Genomic DNA, 23,059 nt, shown 5'->3' on the forward strand with positions numbered 1-23,059 from the left:
TCTTCTCCTCCTCCTCCTCCTCCTCCTCTCCTTCTCACCCATCTTCTGTCATGGAGCTTCTCTTCACAACATTCCAAAACCCCCATCTTTTTCCCATTCCAGAAAGCTCTTGTCTCCTAAATTTCACTTCACCACCTTTCACCACCGTCACAACCACCTCCACCACCACCACCACCACACCCATGCCCACCCTCTCGCCGCCTCTCCCCCGGCTGCAGCCGAGATCGATCCCCGGTATGGCGTCGAAAAACGACTCGTCCCTTCTGGTCCAAACCCATTGCACCATTGAGATTGAGATTGAGATTGAGAGAGGTTCTTTCTTTTGGTTTTGAAATTTTCATTATATATTATTATGGTTTATATCATTATGTGTATTCATGTTGTAATCATCTTTGTTCACCATTCCATTTTTTTCTTCATCAAATACAAAATGAAAATTAATAATTATATGTATATTCATCAAATTATTGCTCTAATTTTTTGTTCTTATTTTATTTCCTATGCCTGAATTTCTAATTAATTATAAAAACAAGAGCTAATTAAATTATTGTATTATTAACAAAAATTAATCAACAAATGGCTGTGAGGACACGGCACGTCGCGTGAAACAAGGAATTAATATTAATTAATTCAGGTTTTTTTTTTCTTTTTTTAATAATATTTTCAATTATCTTTCTCGTATTGGGCCGGGCTTCTTTGTAAAATGGATAGTTGGGGGAATTCATGGCCACACGTGAGAAGCACGTGCTGGTTCAATTTTCGGGTTTCCCAATTTCGCCTAAAATCCAATGGGCTCTTCTTCTCCGGTCACTCGTTCGTCGCGGGAAGGGTTTTGTCAAGATCTCCAATCGTCGTCTTCCTCTTCATTCCCTGCAATTTCACAGCGTTCAATCGACCTTCATCGGAGCATCACCATTTTCACACTAATTCGCGGCGCCATCCTTCCTTCTTCTTCCACTCGGAGTATACGGATTTCATCACGTCGGTGAGTACGATGAAGGACTTTCAATGAATTCGATTCAGTTTATGCATTTGATCTGATTTTTATCGCCGGAATTTCTGTGTAAACAGAATCGGAAATCGGCAATGGAAGTTTGGAAGTTTTCTAAGATCGATTCAAGCTAGGTCAAATTTTACGGAATTCTTGCATTTATTTTGTCAATTTCAACTCAAAATTTTTCAACAAACAAATTTCTGGGAGGATTTTTGTCATTTCATCAAGTATGTGATGGATTTCGAAAGAATGTTAATCATTTTTTAAAAAATCTATATACTCGATTTTCAAAATTTCCTATTTCCCCCAAACGATCGTTTTTCTGGTCCCTCTGTTACGCTTCTTTCTTTGTGTTGTATACGTGGCAACTCTTGATTTGTTATCATTTTTTTTTAATTTTATAGATATATATATAGTAGGTTGACATAATATTTAATTATATTCCATTTTTTGGAATATTGATATTTAAACAACAAATTACAAATATATATATTTAGTCCATGGCTAAATTTCAAACATTTTGTTAAAAAAATATAATGTTTACATTTTGGTATTTAAATTTTTTTAATCTTTAATTATAACATTAATGCAAAAATAGTTATTGTAATATATTTATTTTAATCCAATTGCAATTCTCAAAATTATTCGATGAGATCGTCACAAATCAAGTTTAGCTGAATTAGACATGGGAGGTCAAATAAAGTTTTTGTTTATATATATGGTGAGATAATAAGAAAAATTGTCCAAATATATGAGCCAATCAGCTTTTTGAATGTAACAGTTACAAAACAGGGAGAGTTGACCACGGACGCTGAAATCCGAGGACCTGCGGGTCAAAAAAATTTCAGTTCATCTTTTTATAAATAAATTAGCCTCCACAAGCTTCACAATTCACACTTCATTTTCCTCTAAATTAATTATGGCTTCCTCCACGCCGGAACGTCCGCCGTTCGCCAACTCCTGCACCGTGCCCAATAGACTACCCACCGGCCTCCTCCGGTCCGTTAAAGTTCTGGTCGTTCTCTGCGCAAAAAAAGCCGCCCATGTCACCAAGAAGCTTAAGTGGAAGCCGAGTCCGGGGACGATGTTGGCTCGGCCGAAGAACGTGCTGAAGACGGTTAGCCTATCGGCGATGACTTTGTTTCGTAAGAAAAAGACCAGCCGGCGAGGTGTACGACCGGAGGGGGATGACGATGAAGAAGAAAAAGAGTGGGGCCGTGTTGGGGTTTGGCAGAGGGGGATCCTGATGGGCGACAAATGCCAGCCGTTGGATTTCCCGGGTGTAATTTACTACGATAGTAACGGCAACAAGGTGAACGAAGCCCCATTCCGTTCGCCACGTGCCAGTCCTTTGCCCGGTTACCTTCTTAGGAAACCTGAGGCCTGAAACGCTCCCAAACAGTGAATTTAAGCTTTTTTTTTTTTTTTTTTTTGGCACCTTAGGAATATGAATAATGCATGAATGTGGGCTTAAAATTTAGGGCATTTTAGTCGTCACCGTCTCGATGGCCACAGGATCCATAAAGGATGTTCTTTGATGTTATCGAAAAAGTACACGAAAATTGTCTATCTCCATCTCTGTTACATATTTTTACTATGATTCTCACAATATTTTTCATTTACATGGTCGAAGTGACTTTTAAACAAAATCCTCTAAATCAATAATTTTAAATATAAAAAAAAATAATATTTTTCAAGGGATCGAATTTATAAAAATTCAAAATTTAAAATGGGTAAGTTGAAAGGTAAAAAAAAAAAAATATTTATTTAAAATTTAGATAAGAAACAATAATCAAGGGAGATAATAATGTTTATATGTTATTTTTTATTTCATTAAAAATAAAAAATAGATATAATTAAAATTGAATTGTCGTGAAACATAGGTAGGCAGAGTGATATTTTATAAAACCATGGGGGGCTATTAGCAAAATCCGCAAAAGAACAATCCATCTTCCCCCGAAACGAAAAGTTTTGCCCCCAAAACCCTACACCCTCCCGCGGTAAACCCGCTGCCTCTTTTGTTGTTGCTATCTCTGGACTTTCCTCGTCACTCCACCCTTCCGATCCACTGCCACCTCCGCCGTCATGGATGCCCGCCGCGCCTCTCGCATCGTCATCGACCCCAAAGTTCGGCAGGTCGGCTTCTTCACCCCCGACGCCCCGCATTCTCCGGGTGGGGCCCTTCCCGCTTCGCCCGACTGCACTACTTCACTGCTCCCCGACTCTCCGACCAGTAATTCTTTGTCTCCTGTAATGATTCCGCCTCCACGTCACCCTTCCGACAACCTTTCCTCCCGGTCGGTTGTTCTGCCGGTTCCGGCATCGGGAAATTGGAGGCACCCTGAGGACCTGGTCCGTGTTGGGAGCCACAATCCCTCAGAAATGCTGCTCCGATCGTCACCGATGGCGTCGCATTCGTCTCGAATTGCAGGTGAAGAATTGGAATTCTCGGAGGTTTCGTCGGCCTCCGTCTTGCTTCGGCGGAGTGGTTCGGGGAAGTTAGCGTCTAGCTGCCCTGGCGTTGGATTCTACATGGCGGCTAAGCGGGGGGATAATTTGGAGACAATGCCTGCCAATAGTGTGAGGACATTGGGAACTAACAAGCCTGCTGGAGCAACAGGTGATGTCTCTTTCGTAGTTGGTGGTCTGTGTAAAAGGAACGGGGAAGATATGGGCCATTACGTCTTGCCTGCCGTCCCTTGAAAAGAAGGCAGAGCATTATGGTTTCTAGTTAATTTAGATTGAAAGGAACCACTGCAGAGCTAAGAACTTAGTAGCTTGTGGGGTTGGTTGTGGTTTCTAGTTCATTTAAAGTTCCTTCTATAAAGACCTTCATACGTGTTCCCAGCTTTTATCTCTGTCTACTGGACTTATTGGTGAATTTCTTGACCCATAACGAGCTTGCATTTAATTTGGTTAGGCTTTTGGGGATAAACAACCACATCTTGTCAGAAGTAGGGGCTTTCATGTATGCTTATTACCGAAGATGCTTTTGTGAGTGCATATAAAATTATGAGTTATGCACGCTTTGGATAGAAGAACCTAACATGTTTTTCTCCTCAACACATGGCTTTTTTTGGTTGAAGTTTTTCTCAAACGCATGTTATCTCCTGGAAGTTCAAAATTGCATTTCCAGAACGAAAACAATTTCTCTCACTCACTTCTATCTTTAGAAGAGGGAGTGCATATCTAATCATGAGGTATTTTTTGTTGGATGAAACTTGGGCTAAGTGAATGAATCTCAGCTGTTATTTGTATGGAAAAATCCAAGGTGTTTATTTCCCCTGGGTGTTATCTCCACGACTACGCCTTCATTGGCATATAAGACAGGGAGAAATGAATGCTTCCCTCCCCAAAAATATAATTGAAATCTCATATACGCTTTTGTCTCTACATAATTTGATAAATTAGCTCTTGCAGAAAAGACGGGAGGAGCATCCACAGAGGCCAAAGACCATTTTCCTTCAAGTTCAAAACCCTTGAAGGAAAAAACTACTAAGGCTGAAAGACGGGCTTTACAGGAGGCTCAGCGAGTAGCAAAAGTTTCTGCAAAAGGTACAATTCTTCAGTAAACAGCTCCCCGTCCACGGAGTTTGATCATGAACTTTTTTCTATAAATACATCACTAAACTACAGAAAATTGAATGATTCATTGACAGATAGTAAATTAATAATTACTTTTAACTTACCTTGTGTTCATACTATTTCTGTAGTTGATAAGGATTGTCGACCCAAAAATTTAAAAAAAGAAAAAGAAACTGTTGATAGGAATAATTTTAATGCCCTTACAAAATGGGATTAAGTGCAAACGATCAAAATGGACTAGAAACAACTTAATTGTTCAATTTGTTTTTTTTCAAGATGACCATTTAGTATATGTAAGCCCACAAACATGCATTCATCATACGGAGCTAATTGACTGAATTACCCTTATGCTGTTGCGCACCATAGGTTCAATTAGGTTCCTTATTTCTCTCAGTTCCATCTTTAAGGTTTTAGATGGTAAACCATCTGTATGCAGATGAAGAGCATTGTAATTTACATTATATTTCACTTCACTTTTATAGCGTAGTGTTGCATGTTGATTTGACTGGCTTCGTTCCTTGTGTATATTAGCTTTTAACACCTGCATTAGCTATTCCCATGCGCAAACATTTTAATTGGCACTTCATTTTATTTAATAAATCTTGGTTGTTACCTTCTTTAATTTTTCTCTGGTTACGTATAGCAGAAATTTGTTAGTTGGCTCATTTAACTATTTCATATTGTTAGTATTTTTTTTTAATTATTTATTTATTTATTTATTATTATTTTTTTAAGGTGAGGCAAATAAGTCAGGTACTGCCTCTGGGGCAACAGCCGGTAAAGTTGGGAAACAGCCTTCAACAGTTAAAGGTCCTGCTACACCTTCAGTTGCATCTACTGACAATAGAGGAGGTGATCGTATTGTTGATAAAGAAAGGAAGAAAGATGCTCCCCCTCCACGTATGCAATTTGATGATAAACATCGGGTCGAAAGGGCTAAAAAGCGAGCTGTGTTTAATCAAACTGAAGCAAGAAATAGGGTTGAATTATTTCGCCATTTGCCACAATATGAGCAGGGGACTCAACTTCCTGATCTTGTGTCAAAGTTTTTCCAACTCGATACCATTCATCCTGCCATTTACAAGGTGCATTTTGTGGAAACTAGCTAATATAGCTTTTGATTTCATATGAGTTAGAAATAATGCCAAGCATCACCTTCTAGATTGAAATTGAGCACAAAATATTCGCTAAATTTCTTTTTCTCATGATATGCGTTAGTATCACAGAATATGAACTGTATGGTCATAAGTGCTATAAAATTTTGGTTTCATAGAGGAGATCAAAACAATACAGTTGTTTTTAATCAGGAAGAGATGGAACTTTTACTAGATATGAAGAACGGAGTATTTTAATTTTCCTTTTTTTGTTAAAAGAATTACCCATAGAATGTCCGTTGAAAATTCTGATATCCAAACCAATATTCTCAACATTCATATTCTTCTCGTCCTAAGTTAGCTTTACCCCACTTCCAATCTCATGAAGTTGATGTATGACCATAGTTTTCTCTTTTCATTAGCTTAAATGTTTTTTTTTTTTTACTTTTTTTTGCAATTTTACATGTTGAGACGTGTGTACAGAAGATATCGTTATGAATAGTGTATTGATAGTCTTTAGATGGTAATGTGATGAATGTCTGAACTGCTTATTGCGTTAAGAATTTATGATATTACCGTGTATTTACTCTGACAAGTGATTATCTTATATAGTCACATATCGATATTCTATTAGGTTGGTTTACAATACATGGCTGGAGATATATCTGGCGGTAATGCTCGTTGTATAGCAATGCTCCATGCATTTCAGGAGGCTATTAAAGACTACTCAACTCCGCCACAGAAATCTCTCGTTAGAGATTTAACTGCAAAAATTGGTGTCTATGTGTCATTCTTTAATGAATGCAGGCCATTGTCTGTTAGCATGGGTAATGCAATCAGATTTTTGAAAAATCGCATTGCCAAATTACCACCAAGTCTTCTAGAATCTGAGGCGAAAGCTACACTTTCCCTAGATATCAGTCGTTTTATCAATGAGAAGATAATGCTTGCTGATGAGGTCATAGTTAGACACGCTGCTACCAAGATCAGGGATGGAGACGTTCTTCTCACATATGGATCACCATGTGTTGTAGAGATGCTTCTATTGTATGCTCATGATCTTGGGAAACAATTTCGTGTTGTGGTGGTAGATTCTCGACCAAAACTTGAGGGCCAAGCATTGCTGCGTAGGCTGATAGCAAAGGGCCTCAGTTGTACTTACACTCATATAAATGCTATTTCCTATGTGATGGGTGAAGTAAACCGAGTTTTTTTGGGTGCTGCTGCTGTATTAGCTAACGGAACTGTATATTCAAGAGTGGGGACTGCAGGTATTGCCATGGTTGCAGATGCATTTCATGTTCCAGTATTATTCTGCTGTGAAGCATATAAATTTCATGAAAGGGTACAACTTGATTCAATATGCTTTAATGAATTAGGTACGTATTCTTGTGCTTGTTCTTCCTTCTTTTCTTCCTTCAATTGGGGACGGTCAATTTCTGAGCCCTTTCTAATTGCCTGCAGGGGACCCAGATGCTATATCAAAGATTTTTGGAAGGGCTGATATTAGTTATCTAGATAGTCTGACTTCTAAAGAACATTTGCAACTTCTGAATTTAATGTATATCCGCAATAGATTCATGATACTCTTTATTTTATTTTATTTTTGTCTTGTAAGGATGTGTACTAACTAGGTATTTATACTGTCACAGGTATGATGCTACACCTTCAGATTACATCTCAATGATTGTCACAGATTATGGCATGGTAAGTCTGAGTGTATATCTCTCTCTCTCTGTGCATGCACATGTCATTTCTTGTTGTTCATTTACTTGATAGTCCAAAAAAGTATGCAAAAGAAAGAAAAAAGGGAATTAGGGCCTATTGGAAAGACACGACAGGTATTACTCTGATAGGGCTTATAACCATTAATTAGGGGTAGGAATCACTTGAGATAAAAAGATGACTGACCCACAAATATAATGCCGATATGGTGAGATTGCACAAGAAGACCTCTTATGCCGGTAATCTCCTGTAGTTATGTTTTCTAAGACCAAAGTCGAGAAAAATAAAAAAATTTAAAGGTCGTTTAGCAGATTAGAAATTATCGAAGAAAGGACGTGAAAGAGTCTACTTGAAATACAAAAACAAAACTTTACAAAAAAGAAAAAAAAAGGCCACTATGATGACCCTAAACTTCAAAGGTCTCGTGGCACTGAACTTTATAGGAATTAAGGAAATATGAGTGGCATTAGCACAATGGTTTGTTATGCCATAGAAGGTGTAGTACCACCTAAGGATTTATTTTTAGACATTCTATGTTTCTTCTTCAAGAAGTTTTGTAATGGGGCCTATTATGGAAAGTGTTGTAGTTTCCTTTTATCTATAGCTCACACCTTTGACCCAAAATACTGGTTTCGTTCCAAAAAGATTTTCCCGTGAGAAGTTGTAATAAACTCTTAAAGAATAGTTGAGGAGAAGCCTCAAAGAATATCAAGGTCCGACGTATTGTGAGATCTCATATTGGTTGGGTCTCAAAGGAGTGGATTGCGAGAGTCCAATAGAGTGGTGGGGTGGATTGTGAGACCTCACGTTCATTTAAGTTTAAGTTTTCAAGGGTGTAGAAACCTCTCTCTAGTAGATGCGTTTTAAAACCACGAGGGTGATGGTGATACGAGCCAAAAGATTGGTGACACTTATTCATGGAAGAAAAATCGAAAACTAGTCCAATACTCATTGTAGCTTGCTTTCTCTTTTTCTTACGACATAGTCTTTGCAATTCCATTTTTTTCGTGACTGGCTGAAATAACCTGTACAGTCCTTACCTAAACATGCTCGATTGCAGATCCCGCCAACAAGCGTGCCCGTGATCGTACGCGAGTATCGCAGAGAGCACCTCCTATGGGTATGACTTAGAAAGCAGTTCAATTCAAGGTGATGCAGCTGGTTTTTGCAGAGGAGAAACATTCAGTGATATAGCATGTTCAATATGATTCAGTTGTGAAAAAGTAAAACCAACCAGAGTTTTCCTCATCCATTTTTGCACCCAAATACCACTTTTATGGTATCCATGGTGTCTACTGGCTGGCTGGTGGCTTAAAATTTTGATTTTGGTGAAGTAACGGTGAAGAGTGTAATTGTCGCCTCTCCTCTACCTTTCTCGCAATTTTGTATATCAATTTGTACTCTCATATCCATCAGATTCCGCTACAAACTTCCAATTTTATCTCAATTTGATCAGATATGTAAGTGTTCAATTAATTTTCGAACAAAATTAGGTTGTTTGATGATTGCACATAATTTGAATGAAAAAACAAAAAAAGTAGATTTATTTCTGTTTTTATAAATCTAAAGCATAACGACTCGGAAGATATCACACTGCTCAAACACTACTACCTTAAACTATCGAACAAAAACAACAGCCGCCTGAGATCAGGGCATTGTTCTTCAAATTAGTTAATCAAGCTCCAGGAGCTGCGTCTTTCACCTTACTCTGCAAATACCCTCCATACTCCCTCGCATAATCCTTCACTTGGCTGGCCGTGTCGTAAATGCGGCTCCTCGCATACTCCACCTGCTCCGACCCCGGTGGATGCATCCCTTTGAAGTACCGGTACGCCCACGAGACCCCGGCTGCAGCAGCCACCGCAAAGCCACCCAGAGACAGCAACCCGACGGCGGGGATGAAGAGGAAGAAGACGAGGGGAGCCCAGATGGGGCTTGTTAAAAGGATGACAGGGCTAAGGAAGATGAGGGTGATGAGGGCGGCAGTGAATGTAAGGCCGATGAGGAAGATGAGAATGGAGGCGGAGATGAAGAGGGTGAGAAGGCCGAGGAGCTGCGGGGAGTTGGGTGCATGTTCCTGGAGGCGGCGGATGAGGGCGGTGGCGGTTGAGGGACGATCGGCCATGGGTGAGAAGGAGGTGGTGGTGGGAGTGAACGGGTAAAAGAGAAATGACGACGAGGATTTTGAGGAAAGGGTGTGTGTATATAGAGACAGATGGGAGAAAGAGAAGACATGAAAGGGATACACGTGGTGGGATTGGAGCTACTTATGGGTGCCCATGGCTGACCCTTTCTTTACCTTTCATACCCATATTTACGTAATATATCATAAATATGTGTATAGTTTGTATTTAATTTCTTCCTTGGAATCTAATTATAAGTTCATTCCAAACGGAGCCAAACTAAAACGAAAGTCGAGCCATCACATGAGGAGAGGGAAAAAAAAGCTTGGACAGAAGCCCAGACCCATGATCGAGCTACCTCCAAACGTCTCGTCCCCGACCCTTCCAAGCAATCTTTACTCTAATTTAGCCTCATATATCTAAAGTTTTTTTCCATAAAGTTTTACCACACAGGCCCAATCATACTAAAATATGAGTTTTAGCTCAGTAACGTTAGCATTTAATACATGTAAATTGAACGTTGTTTTCCTATATAGTTGGTTGTATTCCTTTTCTTCATATAAACTTTATCATTATCGTCACGTAATTCAAAATTAGACAACGAATACAAGTTTAAAATAATAATAATATTCCCTTCATCTTATCTTATCCAAAGTTTTTGTCTTGTTGGAGAGAAGCCGATGCCTCCTTTAAAAATAACAACACTCAATTGGAGTTGAGAATTCCAATTTTCTTTGCTTTTCCTTGTTCGTTTCCTTTTTGTTTTTACAATTTTTATTTTTTAAGTTTTTTTAAAATAATATATTTGAGAGTAATTTTAAAATAGTTGAAATTATTTTTTTGTGTTTAAAATCACTTTTAAAATATACTTTTAATTATTTAAAATTATTTTGTATGAAATGAAAATAATGATAAAATTGATTGACTCGTGGCGGTAAAAGAAGATGAAGTAGAGCAGACGCGAGCGATTGATAAGCCCTTGCTTCCTTTCTCTGTGTTCTTCTGATTCAGTTGGCTCTGGCTATGGCTATGGCGGACGCTACAGAAGCTGCTAATTAAGCTTCTCTGCAGTGAACCCATTTCTTCTCTTTCTCTGTTTATGTGGATTCTGGTAATTCTGATGCCATATTATTCGCGTTAAGTCTTCATGGATGCTCGGCGAGGATCCCGCGTCGTCAAACCCAAAGTTCGTCAGGTCGGATTCTTCACCCTCGACGCTCCAAACCCCCCCGGACGCTCCCTATCCGGTCCGGTCGGCTTTGGTCCTTCTCAACAATCCCTCTCTCCTCCCACCGATCCCTTGTCTCCGGTCATGATTCCTCCTCCTCGTCATCTCTCCGATAACCTTGCCTCACGCTCTACTATGCTCCCTGTTCCGACGCCGGCCAATTGGAGAAATTCCGGTGATCAGATTCATGTTGGCAGTTATAACCCTTCCCAGACCCTGCTTGCGACTTCTCCTTCGAGTAGAATTTGGGACGATGAGCTGGAGATGTCCGAGGATTCTTCCACCTCCGTTCCGTATCGCCGGAGTGGTTCCGGGAAGATTGCGTCGAGCCTTCCTGGGCTTGGAGTCCACATGGCGGCTAAGTCGTCGGAGAATTCGCAGGCGGTGCCTCTCAGGACGTTGGGACCTAATAAGCCTGCTGGAGTTGCAGGTGATACTGCATTCCTAATCTTTACTCATTTCCCCCCTTTTCTTTGATGCAAGGGGGATTTTGTTAATGTCTGCCAATTTTGAGTCTGTACTTTTCCTTTTTGAGGTGCAGCATTTTAGTGCAGCATTGACTTTATACATCTAATTATTACGCTTTCTGCTATGCATTTCTTTTTCATATCAGTTGGAAGATGGGGCTGTGGCTGTGTTTCCATGTCTTGCACTTTACTGAATCCATTCGATGCTCTTTTTTTGTTTTGTTTTTTCTTTTCTTGTTTGGATACATTCAGCTTTTACTGGCGTCTCCGAGAAGCTCTCCTAACTTCATTAAACAAGTTTTTGAAGGCAGATTCAAGGCCAGAGTTTAACTTTCAGTTGCTCTATAGCTATATTTTTGGGGTATATGGGTTGATAGAAGCTAGGATATTGATGGAAGGGGTAGGAACTTTTATGTTTATTGGACTGGGTATGGCTTTTTTCTCTTCAATTAGTTCCCTTTTTAAACATTTCTGCATTTATTTTTTGGCTGCTATCCTTGACAATTGGAGGGTGTTTTTGAGCTCCTAGTGCTTTTTGGGAGAATATCGTGTCCTCTCCTCGGATATGCTTATTGTAAGTTATAGGTATTTATAAATTGCAGGCTAGAATCTCGTTTCAGATTCTGATATCCGCTAAAACCCCTTTATAATCCAACTTCAAGCTAACCCAAGATAACTTCATATATTTCAGTTATATTGTTCAGACTGATATAGCTTATTTTATGGTTTGCATCTCCTATTTTAGTGGAGTTTCTTACTTTTCTGTGCTAGTTAATTGTTTTTTCAAGAGTGCTACCACCAGATCATGAATGCACGTTCAAGGTTGATGTAATTAGAAAGAGTGGCCTTGTTTTCGTTTTAGAAGATTTTTTATTTAAATAAATGTTTGTATGAGCCTTTGATGATTCACGTTTAATGGATAATTAAAGAACCATTTTCCCTGTTTAGAGTTGAACTTCGCTCAGTTTTATTGTTTGAGAGAGTTTGGAGAAGAAAATAGAAAGGATCATGAAGAAAAGAAAGGACAGGGTAACTAGATGAGAAAGGAAAAGTATGGTTCTTCAAGAAAGAGGTATGGAATTGAAAAGAGTAAAGGAAGGGGAATCACCGTGAGTTGGTACATTGTCCTAAAGGGCTAACTGGATAATGCTTTGGAGATTATGAACTCAATAAAACTATGACAACATTGTTCATTATGTAGAACTAGCAATAACGACTGTAAAGCATCATCAACTAATCTACTTCTCTGTTGGAACTTGTCAATTTTTTTCTGATTTTGTCATGCTTGCATGGTCTGGCTATAGTGCCCAATTTTGAACTCCATTCATATCGAGGAGCCAAAACATTTATTAGAATGAAGGATTAAAAGGGAAAACAACAGTGAAATTCTGCATGGTTGTGAACATGCGAATTTACTTTCTTATGGAACTTGCATTGGGTTACTGGTTTCTCATTTCTACTACTTTGCTCTTGCAGAAAATAATGGAGGGGCATCCACAGAGGTGCAAAATCAACCACCACCATCAAGTTCAAAACCCCTGAAGGCAAAAACAACGAAGGCTGAAAGACGGGCTCTGCAGGAGGCACAACGAGCAGCAAAAGTTTCTGCAAAAGGTTTTATTCCATTTCAATCATTTGAAATGTGCCATGAACTATATTGCTAATTATTCAAAAATGCAAATCCGGCTAGAAAGTGAACACTTTTTGAATCAAGAAATGTACAGGGTTAAGTGGAATCAGTTTAGTGCATTTGTACATGGGAGTATTTGTACAAAAGTTTCTAATTCCTGGATTTTCTAATTGCACGGGTAACTTTTTAACGGGTCATTCTATTTGGTTATGAATGCTAATAATTATCCTTTTTCCCTTCTTTGGATTTTTATGTGACAGAAAAATTTTGAGAGCTCATATAATTACTAGTTCATTTGTTTTATTTATTTGTTTATTTTCTTAATTTTTCATATATTTATTGGTTCTCTAAAGGTGAGGCGAATAAGTCAGGTACTGTTCCTGGTAAAGCTGTGAAGCAGCCTTCGGCTATGAAAGATAGCACTGCTGCACCTTCGGTTGCATCTACTGACAAAAGAGGAGGTGATCGCACAGTTGATAAAGAAAGGAAGAAAGATGCGCCCCATCCACGAATGCAGTTTGATGATAAAAATAGGGTAGAAAAGGCTAAAAAGCGAGCAGTTTTCAACCAAACTGAAGCTCGAAATAGGGTTGAATTATTTCGCCATTTGCCTCAATATGAGCAGGGAACTCAGCTTCCTGATCTCGTGTCGAAGTTTTTCCAACTTGACACCATTCATCCTGCCATTTACAAGGTTATTTTCTCTTTCTTTTTCCTTTTATTTTATTTTATTTTTTAATTAAAAACTACCTAATACAGTTTTGTTTTGTCGCAAGATTCTTACTTTTCCCATTTCAGATGAAAATCTCATAGCTTCGCCCCTGTTTGATTAGAACTGTTATGTTTTAAGATTTCATTTTGATGATCTATGACGAGAGTTTTATTTTTATGAGACTTTATGCACTCTAACATGGTGATTTAAATGTATGGATGGCCTCTTTTTATATATATATATATATATATGGTCGTTAATTTATAGTATCTATGATAAATTTTCTGACTAGTGTTTGTCTAATTTAGTCACATACCTATACTCTATCAGGTTGGTTTACAATATATGGCCGGAGATATATGTGGAGGCAATGCTCGCTGTATTGCTATGCTTCATGCCTTTCAACAGGCCATCAAAGACTACTCAACTCCGCCACAGAAATCTCTGGGTAGAGATTTAACTGCAAAAATTGGTGGCTATGTGTCATTCTTCAACGAGTGCAGGCCACTATCTGTTAGCATGGGAAATGCAATTAGGTTTCTGAAGAACCGCATTGCCAAATTACCAGTGAATCTTCTGGAATCTGAAGTAAAAGCTACACTTTGCTCAGATATTGATCGCTTTATCAATGAGAAGATTATCATTGCAGATGAGGTCATAGTTAGACATGCTGCTACTAAAATCAGGGATGGAGATGTTCTTCTCACATATGGATCATCATGTGCTGTAGAGATGCTTCTATTATATGCACATGAACTCGGAAAAGAATTCCGTGTTGTGGTGGTGGATTCCCGACCAAAACTGGAAGGGCAAGCATTGCTTCGTAGGCTAATAGCAAGCGGCCTAAAGTGTACCTACACTCATATAAATGCTATTTCTTACGTGATGCACGAAGTAACACGAGTTTTTCTGGGGGCCGCTGCAGTATTGTCTAATGGAACTGTATATTCTAGAGTGGGAACTGCAGGTGTTGCCATGGTTGCTAATGCATTCCATGTTCCAGTCTTAATCTGCTGCGAAGCCTATAAATTCCATGAAAGGGTACAGCTTGACTCAATATGTTTCAATGAATTAGGTACATATTGTTATGTCATCTTCTCTCTTATTTTCTTCCAGAAGAGGGTAAAGGGACAATGTCTAAGCATTTTGAGATTTCCTGCAGGTGATCCAGATGCTATTTCAAAGGTCCCAGGAAGGAAGGATGTTAATTATCTAGATAATTTGGCTGCTAAAGAACAACTGCAATGTCTAAATTTAATGTAAATCAACCGACATATTATAATCAGTCATTGTACCTCAAAAGTGTTGCATTCTAACTTTGTTTTGTACTATTTCAGGTATGATGCTACACCTTCAGATTATGTCTCAATGATTGTCACAGATTATGGCATGGTAAGCTTTGCTCAATCAATATTACTCTCTTTCTGTCTCAGGCACTTGTTGAGATACATATTATAATCAGTTATTGTACCTCAAAGGGGTTAAGTTTCGAGTTTCGGCTTCTTTGTCGAAGGAAGCCGAAACTCATGAGATTGATGCATCTGATCCTTGGCTCATTCAGATGAAGGTTGAAATTGAGATAATTAGGTGGTCAAGCATCTAGGTTCTTTATTGTTGACTTCTTTTCACGTTGGAAAGCAAACCACCTTTTGGGATATAAGTTCTGTTTGGTTAAACAAACTACGCTGTAATCCTTTCACTGTTACAAGATCACTCATGTCCATTATGAATGCCACTTTGCACTGTCATCAATAATCTTATCTGTGTTTTGCAGTTTTGAGTTAAACTTGTTTTCTTATTGGTCTGAACTGTAGATCCCGCCTACAAGCGTACCCGTGATCGTACGCGAGTATCGGAGAGAGCACCTGTGGATTTAAGGACTTCATTGGTAAGGAAGCTTATTTTTGCAAGGATGAATCATAGATGTTTGTTGCCGAAGCATGCTGCAAGAAGTTTTTACATTCAAATTCTGCAACTAAATTTTGATTTTTGGTAAACTAACGATTAGACAAGAGTGTGATTGTTGCTTCTCCTTACACTTTTCCAAGCGTGTTTTTTTCTGGGAGAATGTATTGTGGGTACGGTTTGAAAGTCGTCGTCAATAATGTCAATGAAAATGTCGATACCTTGAACTTTATAGAATTGTTTGAATTAATAAATAAAACTTTAATTATTGCTTAACTAGACTATAAGTGGCTATTTAGATTGAATATTATGATTGTTGATAATGTACTATAAGAGAAATTCTCATAATTTAATTTGGTTGCTTTCCCAAATGGCCTTTGCTTGGAAGCCACGAGCTAAAAGACAGCACAAACACCTTCATCATAACAAGTTTGGGTATGCGATTATTTAACACTCAATCCCAACTAATGTAATTAATTATCATCTTTCCAATTGGAAGCACACACATCATGAAGTCTTGCTTCTCATTTAATAAAAATAGAAAGTGTTTCTTTCATTATTGGTGTCAAATTTTGGTCTAGCAAATCATGGTTGACCTTGAATAGTGTCAAGCAGTGACTTGTATGTGTGTAAGAGAAGAGTTCGAGCATCGGCATGATGCTATGTCCCATACATTATATTGTCTCACTCAGTGACATGTAAGAGTTTTGTATACCTTTGTGTTTGTGTGAGGACAAACCTCGTATTTATACTTCTCTCTCTCGATACATGCATCATATCTTCGTAATAGAAAATGTACGATATGAAAGACACTCATCTTGCATTGTCATCGATCATTGCTTCCCCTTTGAATTGCTTTTACTTGCGGGGAAAACTCAAATGAAGTTTAATATAACATAATCATACAAAATTCTATAAGAATTATTATGAGATCTAAGAAATTTCAATCACTGCCGTTCATTTTTTATGATCAACCATTGACATCAACGGTAGGATATTGAGATGTATAGTAGTTGATGCACCTTAGCATCACCCTAAAACTCCACTTCTTTTGAAAAAGATTTCGTCTTTAATTATTTCAAATTTCATATAATTAAAGCGCGGAGGAGTAATCCAGTGCGGTCACAAACATTCGATTTCGAAAGGCAACAACCCGTTTGAATCTGAACGCAAATTTTATGACCGTTACGAACTTAGGGATTCAAATTTTTGGAAGGCAAAAATGTGTACCGCCACTCCACTGATTGCTTCATCCACTCCACCCTACCACCATAATTTCAAAACGCCACTGTGGGACGGAGACTGGAAGAAGCAAAAAAGTGGAGTGCCCCATTCACCTAACTTCAAAAACTGATTTTCCCCGCCCCACTACCAGCCCTCCATCACCACAGATTAACGCCTCAGATTCTCTACCATTAATCTTCGTTTCCCCCCTTCTCTTCTTCCCTAGTTCAACTTTCGTGAGCTCGGTTCTTCTGCTTTGCTACTTCTCTGGACAATCATCATTTTCTGCTCAGATTTTTTCACTTTCCGGGAAAATTTTCTGGAAAAACATCAGATTTTCGAACTGGGTCAGTGGGATTTTCTGGGTATGTTTGGGCAGTGAGAAAATCAAAGAAGAATGCCTGTTTCAACTCGGTCTCAGATCATGAACGAGGGCCAAAATGAAGCAACTTCATGTCAAGAAGATAAACAGCATCTGAATCTTCCACCTAGAAATCTTCACCATGGATTGAAAGAGAAAATGAAGGCATTAACCCTTTTGTACGAGCAGCAGAAGCTTGCTTCTGCAGCTCTCAAGAGGTCATCACCAAAAGGGGAAGATCTAAGATTCACAACGCATCCAAGCGTGGAGCTAAAGGGTTGTTGTAAGAAAGAGGTGAAAGAGGCGAAGCTTGAGAATGTGATGAGAGAAAATGCAATGCCTAATTCAACTGTTACAAGAACTTACGTTCTTCCCCAACCACCGATGGCCGATGCAAAGGAGAATGTGGGGGTTGGAACCGATCGAATTGTCGGGTTTTCATGCTCGAGAAAGGCGAGTGAGTTGACGAGTGTAGCGAGGAAGTTGTCGTTAGGGAACTCAATGGCTGTGATGGAAGAGAAGGAGAATGTGGGGTGTAAGAATATGCAAGAAATGGAGGAATTTGGGAGTTCTTCAGAGAAGGAGAGTTCTGGGAAAACCCGGATTTTGGTGTTTGTGAGGCTAAGGCCGATGGGTAAGAGGGAAAAGGAAGCGGGATCGAGGTGTTGTGTTAAAATAGTGAATGGAAGAGATCTTTATTTGACAGAGTTTGCTAATGAGAATGATTATCTGAGGCTGAAGAGGCTTCGTGGACGCCATTTTACTTTTGATGCCTCTTTTCCGGACACTACAAATCAGAAGGAAGTCTATTCCACCACGTAAGTTCAATACAAAAGAGCTTGTACTTCACTCATTTCTATTGCATTTAAACCTTAATATGTAACCCTTCAAATGGGTATCAATTTGAATAAGCAGGACAGCAGAGGTTGTAGAGGGAGTATTACAGGGAAGGAATGGGTCTGTGTTCTGCTATGGAGCCACTGGGGCTGGAAAGACCTACACAATGCTAGGAACGGTTGAGAACCCTGGAGTTATGGTTTTAGCTATCAAAGACCTCTTCACAAAGATTAGGCAGAGGAGCTGCGATGGGAACCATGCCGTTCACCTCTCTTATATTGAGGTCTACAATGAAACAGTCAGAGATTTGTTATCGCCAGGAAGGCCATTAGTCCTCCGAGAAGACAAGCAGGTCTGTGCTCTCTGGCTCTGTGCTGTACATTGTGTTTGTGAGATCCCACGTCGGTTGGAGAAGGGAACGAAGCATTCCTTATAAGGGTGTGGAAACTCCTCTCCGTAGAAGACGCGTTTTAGAACCTTGAGAGAAAGCCCGAAAAGAAAAACTCAAAGAGGACAATATTTGTTATAAATGGTATTAAAGCTAGATACCGAGCAGTGTGCCAGCAAGGACGCTGGCCTCCAAGAGGATGGATTATGAGATCCCACGTCGGTTGGAAAGGGAAACGAAACATTCCTTATAAAGGTGTGGAAACCTCTCCATAGCAGACGCGTTTTAAAACATTGAGGGGAAGTCCGAAAGAAAAAGTCCAAGCTAAACTAGGAGAGTTTGGACCATTCCATCCCATTTGAATCATATGAAATCTTCGTTATCTTGTTTTTTTTAATGGAAAATTTCTTCATTACTATTCAGCTAAATGGTTATTCCGATACTCCAGGGCATTGTTGCTGCTGGTCTTACACAATACAGAGCTTACTCCACAGATGAAGTAACATTCTAACTCCCTTATAGTTTTGAAAGTTTGAAATTTTATGAAATGGAGAAGGGGGAGATTCAAATTTCTATTGGATTCTGCCTAGGTGATGGCGTTGCTTCAGCGGGGAAATCAAAACCGCACAACCGAACCGACCCGTGTTAACGAAACTTCTTCACGGTCTCATGCTATACTTCAGGTAACAGTTGAATACCAAGCCAGAGATGGTGGAATGAACGTCGTAAACCGAGTAGGGAAGCTGTCATTGATTGATCTTGCTGGGTCAGAGAGGGCACTTGCCACAGACCAAAGAACACTAAGATCTCTTGAGGGAGCAAACATAAACAGATCACTACTTGCTCTAAGTAGTTGCATCAATGCCCTTGTGGAAGGAAAGAAGCACATTCCTTATAGAAATTCAAAACTCACACAGCTTCTTAAGGACTCATTAGGAGGAGCTTGTAACACTGTGATGATTGCAAATATTAGCCCAAGCAACTTATCATTTGGTGAAACCCAAAATACACTTCATTGGGCTGATCGTGCTAAAGAGATCAGAACTAAGGTTTGACCAACAAACTTGTTCTTTACTTATAATTCATCATAAACTTTTGAAGGATTGCATCATAAACATGGCAAAACATCAAACTTTCCATTAGAAATGATTTGACTTGATCACTGAATGCAGATTGCAGAGGCAAATGAGGAGATAATGATGAAGGTACCCGAATCTGAATCAGACCAGGCTAAACTATTGCTCGAATTGCAGAAAGAAAATCGAGAATTGCGCGTGCAGTTGGTTCGTCAGCAACAGAAGTTGCTAACCTTACAGGCGCAATCCCTGGCTGCGGTCGCTTCATCGACCCCGTCTTCAGCCACATCTCTTCTAACTCCTCCAACATCAGTCCACCAAAATGAGAGACGAAAACCAAGATCCTCCTTCTTAAATGGGAACTGTTTTACACCAGAATCTAGAAAGAAGGGAGCAGAGGAAGCGGTTCGAGAGCTTCGCCGCACGGTGAAACAATTAGAAGCAGAGCTTGAGAAGACAAAGAAAGAGCACATTGTGGAGTTAAAGCACAAAGATGATCTTATTAATGAACTCTTGAAGAAGGGCGAAAAAGCAACAGGGACAAGAAGCAGCTTAAGACCAAAGGAACCAAGCGTAGGTGAGCTGAAGAGCCCAAGCCACCGTTTCAAATCACCAGCTCCAACAGCTAAAAAACGAAGCTTTTGGGACATAACAACAACTAATAGCCCTTCTGTTGCCACATTAAATGGAAGGAAGACTAGAAGCCATGTCCTTGCAGAACCTCCTACTGCTGCTCCCTCTTTGCTTCGTCAGGTAGTGTCTCTTTTTACATTATGAAACTCTAACAGAACACCTCAGAACCACTTTCCAAACTCTAACAGCTTGATCATTCATCCATCTCATTTCTATGTTTTCGACAACGCAGCCGGGTTTTGCTCGACAGAAGCCATAGCTTCGGAGTAAGACTCAAAGAAGATTGACAAGAAGAAACAGGATTGGCACTATGAGAAGAACAAAAGGGTATAAAGAAACAGAATGCCGACTAAGTTCTAAGTCCTGCTTTAGGAGGGAGCGTTATGGTATATAATTCTTCTGCTTCTTCTGATGGATTTTTCATGTACACAACTGATTAGCCCATAGATTTTCTTAGTTTTTTCTGTTCTTGTTATGTGAATCTTTGCGACTGAAACTGTGTTACATATTATTTTATTCTTTCTTAGTCAAAACCCATGTACTGACTAACTGGAACACATTCCATGAGATATCTCTTCACTTTGTTTGCTTTGTCTGAGGTATCATCTGGGTATTTATTAATCACCCCAAGAATGACAAGTTTCAACTTTATTTTCTCTCTTAACTCTGTGAAACTTGAATGTTCTGTTCTGTAGAGAATGATACCCACCATGTTTATGGTTAACTTGAGAGAAGGAATGTACAAAATTGAAAAATATGAGATTGAAGTGAAGCAAGGTTGCTGTTTTTGTTGGTAACTAAGCTGCCAGGCTACTTGGAAAGAGAGCTTTCACATGTGAACCCTCTCATGTAGACTCCAGAATTTAAATGTGACAACAAAGTGGAGAAAGTATGTATCTAACTGACAAACTTGGAAATTTCTCCAAGTTGCCAAAAGTTATACAAGTTTCTTGTGCCAATTGTATGAACACTCTCGTTCGCTCCATTTGAAATCATACTTGAGGGAAGTAATCTTGTAATAGGCCAAGTCAAGCCCACCGCTAGTAAATATTGTCCTCTTTTGGCCTGTAGTGTATCACTGTCAGCCTCACGATTTTACAAAGCGCCAGTTAGGGAGAGATTTCCACACTCTTATAGAAAATCTTCCGTTTCCCTCTTTAACTGATGTGAAATCTCACAAATGCTCCTCCTGTAACAATAAGGAAGAGATCTATCGTCTATGGCTGTAAACATAGCATCCCAACCACAGACTGACATATCAGCATCTGAATTCATGAGGAGAAAGAAATCAAAGAAACAAAAGAGAAGAAGAATGTTTCCAACTAAGAATTACTGTGAGACAGTCAGATATAATTGATGGCTAAGTCTCAAGAAACGATAAACAGATCAAATCAAAAGGTATCAAACAAAATCTATATGACAGATAACAGGCATGCTTCTAAACAAAGCTCGATAAATGAACTTCCTGCCATGTTGGTAGTTAATCTCTCATCTTCCCAAGACAGGCAAAAGGCAAAAGACCATATGTCATTGTCTCATTTTCAATGCAGCTTGTTCTCAACTGCAAATTTGATGGCAGTCAATGAGTCAAACTGGTTTAGTTTTCGATTTAGAAAGAAAAAAAATGAAGAATTTGCACTAAAACTGGTGGATCTTAGTGGCTGTTGATTGTGTGAGGCAGCCACTATCATTTTGTATGATAAGCAATCATCAAAACTCACAATGGGTTTTCCTTTCTTTTGAGAGATAATCTTATAGAATATGATCTTGACCCATCTATGAGCCAAACCCTCTCCAGTGCCCTCCTCTCCCCATTGAATAAAGTAACAAAAGGCAGAGAGAGAAAGCCTTGAAACTAGGAAAAGCAAATCATTCCCTTTTTTCTTCATGGGGGTAAACATGTAATTTAAATACAGTTCACTGTAGGAAGGAGAAGTTTTTCAAAACTATGGAGGAAACTTAAATGGTTCAAAAGAACCAAATTCCAAAGTGGGGGAAAAAAAGCAGTCAAGAATTGAAACAGGAAAAGCTTCAGCTGTGCTGTCAGGAAGAGGTTTTTTTTTTTTTTTTCTTTTTCTTTTTTATCTTTCTTTGATATATAAATATTTCTTTTATGACTTCCATGATTTGGCTCTTGCAAAAAATTCTCTTGGGATCATTTAAGAGACAACTATGAGCCCAGGTAATGATTGAATCCTCTTCACTTTAAGACCAAACAATATAAAGTTGGTGATGCTAAGATGATGAGTAGTCCTGCACAGAGAAAAGAAAGAATACTGTTCGAAGTAGGGAAAAAAAAAAAGTTTAGGTAAAATACATAGAACTCTGATCATTAGCTTCTTTCTAGGTAGAGAATGAGAGAGAATAGATACTCATAATCATATGATGATTATAGCTGTTAACAAAGAAGATGATCCAAATTTGGCTAAAACACCGTCATTTTCAGCCATTAAAAGCGATTTTCCTCTCCCTTATTGAACTTGGTAAAGCTGCTTCCCTCCTCTCCCGGTCAAGTAGCTTCACTCCTTTCTTGATGAGAATCTTATGTCTATAGGCTTTAAAAAAACTGGTCTACTCTAACCCGAGTAAGGATTCTTTCTTATTTTTAGAGATAATTAAGTTGGATTTCTTTTATCCTTTTTTGGCCATTTTGCTGTCTAAAACAACAGTATCTGCTTTGAAACTTATTTAAATATGCAGATGGGAGTTTCTTTTTTCCCAAAAAGAAGAAGACTCTGATAGAGTTTTGTTACCTTTTGTATGAAACAGCAAGGATCTTCCTGGCTTTTTCTCTCTTACAGTATAACTTTAAGTCTGTAAGTTCAAAAACATGTCAAACGTAAGATGATGGTAAATGGGTAAAGTAAAAAAAATTTGAAAGTTGAAGAAGCAATCTTTAAAACATGAACATAGAAACAATCATAATTGAATGTGAAGCCCACTAATAATTTGGGTATATCATCACATCACATGCCCAAACAACATTACATATCTTATGATGTCATAGATTGGACAAGACAACACAGGCTCTGTTGATCCTATAGGATGGAGATTTTTTTTTCCCACCTTTTGAAGCA

At 38.9% G+C, this 23,059-nt stretch overlaps 5 protein-coding genes and 1 long non-coding RNA gene across 9 annotated transcripts; 4 read left to right on the plus strand and 2 right to left on the minus strand.

Moving 5' to 3' along the window:
- The first annotated feature begins 766 nt into the window (after positions 1-766).
- LOC111440846 lies at positions 767-2,582 on the plus strand. Of its 3 annotated transcripts, none has more exons than XR_002710040.1 (2): positions 767-985; positions 1,776-1,804. XR_002710040.1 is itself a non-coding variant. In XM_023077663.1 (2 exons), exon 2 carries the CDS (start codon positions 1,914-1,916, stop codon positions 2,379-2,381), a length of 468 nt encoding a protein of 155 aa, XP_022933431.1. In that variant the 5' UTR covers positions 782-985; positions 1,787-1,913; the 3' UTR covers positions 2,382-2,582. The 3 variants fall into 3 exon arrangements, 1 of the variants encoding a protein (XP_022933431.1); XR_002710039.1 differs by lacking the exon at positions 1,776-1,804 and adding an exon at positions 1,072-1,411; XM_023077663.1 differs by having other exon boundaries at positions 782-985; positions 1,787-2,582.
- Positions 2,583-2,915: 333 nt separating this feature from the next.
- Positions 2,916-8,853, plus strand: LOC111440216 (translation initiation factor eIF-2B subunit delta-like). Its single transcript, XM_023077482.1, has 7 exons — positions 2,916-3,614; positions 4,415-4,549; positions 5,315-5,664; positions 6,308-7,052; positions 7,138-7,234; positions 7,326-7,380; positions 8,459-8,853. Exons 1-7 carry the CDS (start codon positions 3,080-3,082, stop codon positions 8,522-8,524), a joined length of 1,983 nt encoding a protein of 660 aa, XP_022933250.1. The 5' UTR covers positions 2,916-3,079; the 3' UTR covers positions 8,525-8,853.
- Positions 8,854-8,919: 66 nt separating this feature from the next.
- On the minus strand, positions 8,920-9,654 carry LOC111440231 (oleosin 1-like). Its single transcript, XM_023077484.1, has one exon. It carries the CDS (start codon positions 9,521-9,523, stop codon positions 9,074-9,076), a length of 450 nt encoding a protein of 149 aa, XP_022933252.1. The 5' UTR covers positions 9,524-9,654; the 3' UTR covers positions 8,920-9,073.
- A 786-nt stretch (positions 9,655-10,440) lies between these two features.
- Positions 10,441-15,695, plus strand: LOC111440133 (translation initiation factor eIF-2B subunit delta-like). 2 transcript variants are annotated; one of them, XM_023077466.1, is made up of 7 exons: positions 10,441-11,179; positions 12,693-12,830; positions 13,200-13,540; positions 13,889-14,633; positions 14,721-14,817; positions 14,896-14,950; positions 15,373-15,695. In XM_023077466.1, exons 1-7 carry the CDS (start codon positions 10,669-10,671, stop codon positions 15,433-15,435), a joined length of 1,950 nt encoding a protein of 649 aa, XP_022933234.1. In that variant the 5' UTR covers positions 10,441-10,668; the 3' UTR covers positions 15,436-15,695. The 2 variants fall into 2 exon arrangements, with proteins under 2 accessions (XP_022933234.1, XP_022933236.1); XM_023077468.1 differs by lacking the exon at positions 10,441-11,179 and adding an exon at positions 11,326-11,644.
- Positions 15,696-16,712: 1,017 nt separating this feature from the next.
- Positions 16,713-20,643, plus strand: LOC111432447 (kinesin-like protein KIN-8A). Its single transcript, XM_023069340.1, has 6 exons — positions 16,713-17,866; positions 17,964-18,237; positions 18,722-18,772; positions 18,864-19,322; positions 19,446-20,102; positions 20,215-20,643. The coding sequence occupies exons 1-6, from the start codon at positions 17,085-17,087 to the stop codon at positions 20,239-20,241; spliced, it is 2,250 nt and encodes a 749-aa protein (XP_022925108.1). The 5' UTR covers positions 16,713-17,084; the 3' UTR covers positions 20,242-20,643.
- A 107-nt stretch (positions 20,644-20,750) lies between these two features.
- Positions 20,751-22,845, minus strand: LOC111432456. The gene is made up of 2 exons (XR_002708643.1): positions 22,736-22,845; positions 20,751-22,235 (listed from the first exon to the last, which is right to left on the minus strand). It is a non-coding gene; the product is annotated as an uncharacterized LOC111432456 (long non-coding RNA).
- Between the last annotated feature and the right edge of the window lie 214 nt (positions 22,846-23,059).

Source organism: Cucurbita moschata, unplaced genomic scaffold, assembly GCF_002738365.1.
Source record: "Cucurbita moschata cultivar Rifu unplaced genomic scaffold, Cmos_1.0 Cmo_Scf00003, whole genome shotgun sequence".
NCBI lineage: Eukaryota > Viridiplantae > Streptophyta > Magnoliopsida > Cucurbitales > Cucurbitaceae > Cucurbita > Cucurbita moschata.

Coding starts and splice junctions, on each gene's coding strand:
- LOC111440133 (XM_023077466.1), top strand. CDS start 10,669: ATGGATGCTCGGCGAGGATCCCGCGTCGTCAAACCCAAAGTTCGTCAG. Junction 11,180..12,692: donor TAAGCCTGCTGGAGTTGCAG/GTGATACTGCAT, acceptor TTGCTCTTGCAG/AAAATAATGGAGGGGCATCC. Junction 14,634..14,720: donor AATATGTTTCAATGAATTAG/GTACATATTGTT, acceptor GATTTCCTGCAG/GTGATCCAGATGCTATTTCA.
- LOC111440846 (XM_023077663.1), top strand. CDS start 1,914: ATGGCTTCCTCCACGCCGGAACGTCCGCCGTTCGCCAACTCCTGCACC.
- LOC111440216 (XM_023077482.1), top strand. CDS start 3,080: ATGGATGCCCGCCGCGCCTCTCGCATCGTCATCGACCCCAAAGTTCGG. Junction 4,550..5,314: donor AGCAAAAGTTTCTGCAAAAG/GTACAATTCTTC, acceptor TATTTTTTTAAG/GTGAGGCAAATAAGTCAGGT. Junction 7,381..8,458: donor TTGTCACAGATTATGGCATG/GTAAGTCTGAGT, acceptor GCTCGATTGCAG/ATCCCGCCAACAAGCGTGCC.
- LOC111432447 (XM_023069340.1), top strand. CDS start 17,085: ATGCCTGTTTCAACTCGGTCTCAGATCATGAACGAGGGCCAAAATGAA. Junction 18,773..18,863: donor GAGCTTACTCCACAGATGAA/GTAACATTCTAA, acceptor GATTCTGCCTAG/GTGATGGCGTTGCTTCAGCG. Junction 20,103..20,214: donor CTCCCTCTTTGCTTCGTCAG/GTAGTGTCTCTT, acceptor TCGACAACGCAG/CCGGGTTTTGCTCGACAGAA.
- LOC111440231 (XM_023077484.1), bottom strand. CDS start 9,523: ATGGCCGATCGTCCCTCAACCGCCACCGCCCTCATCCGCCGCCTCCAG.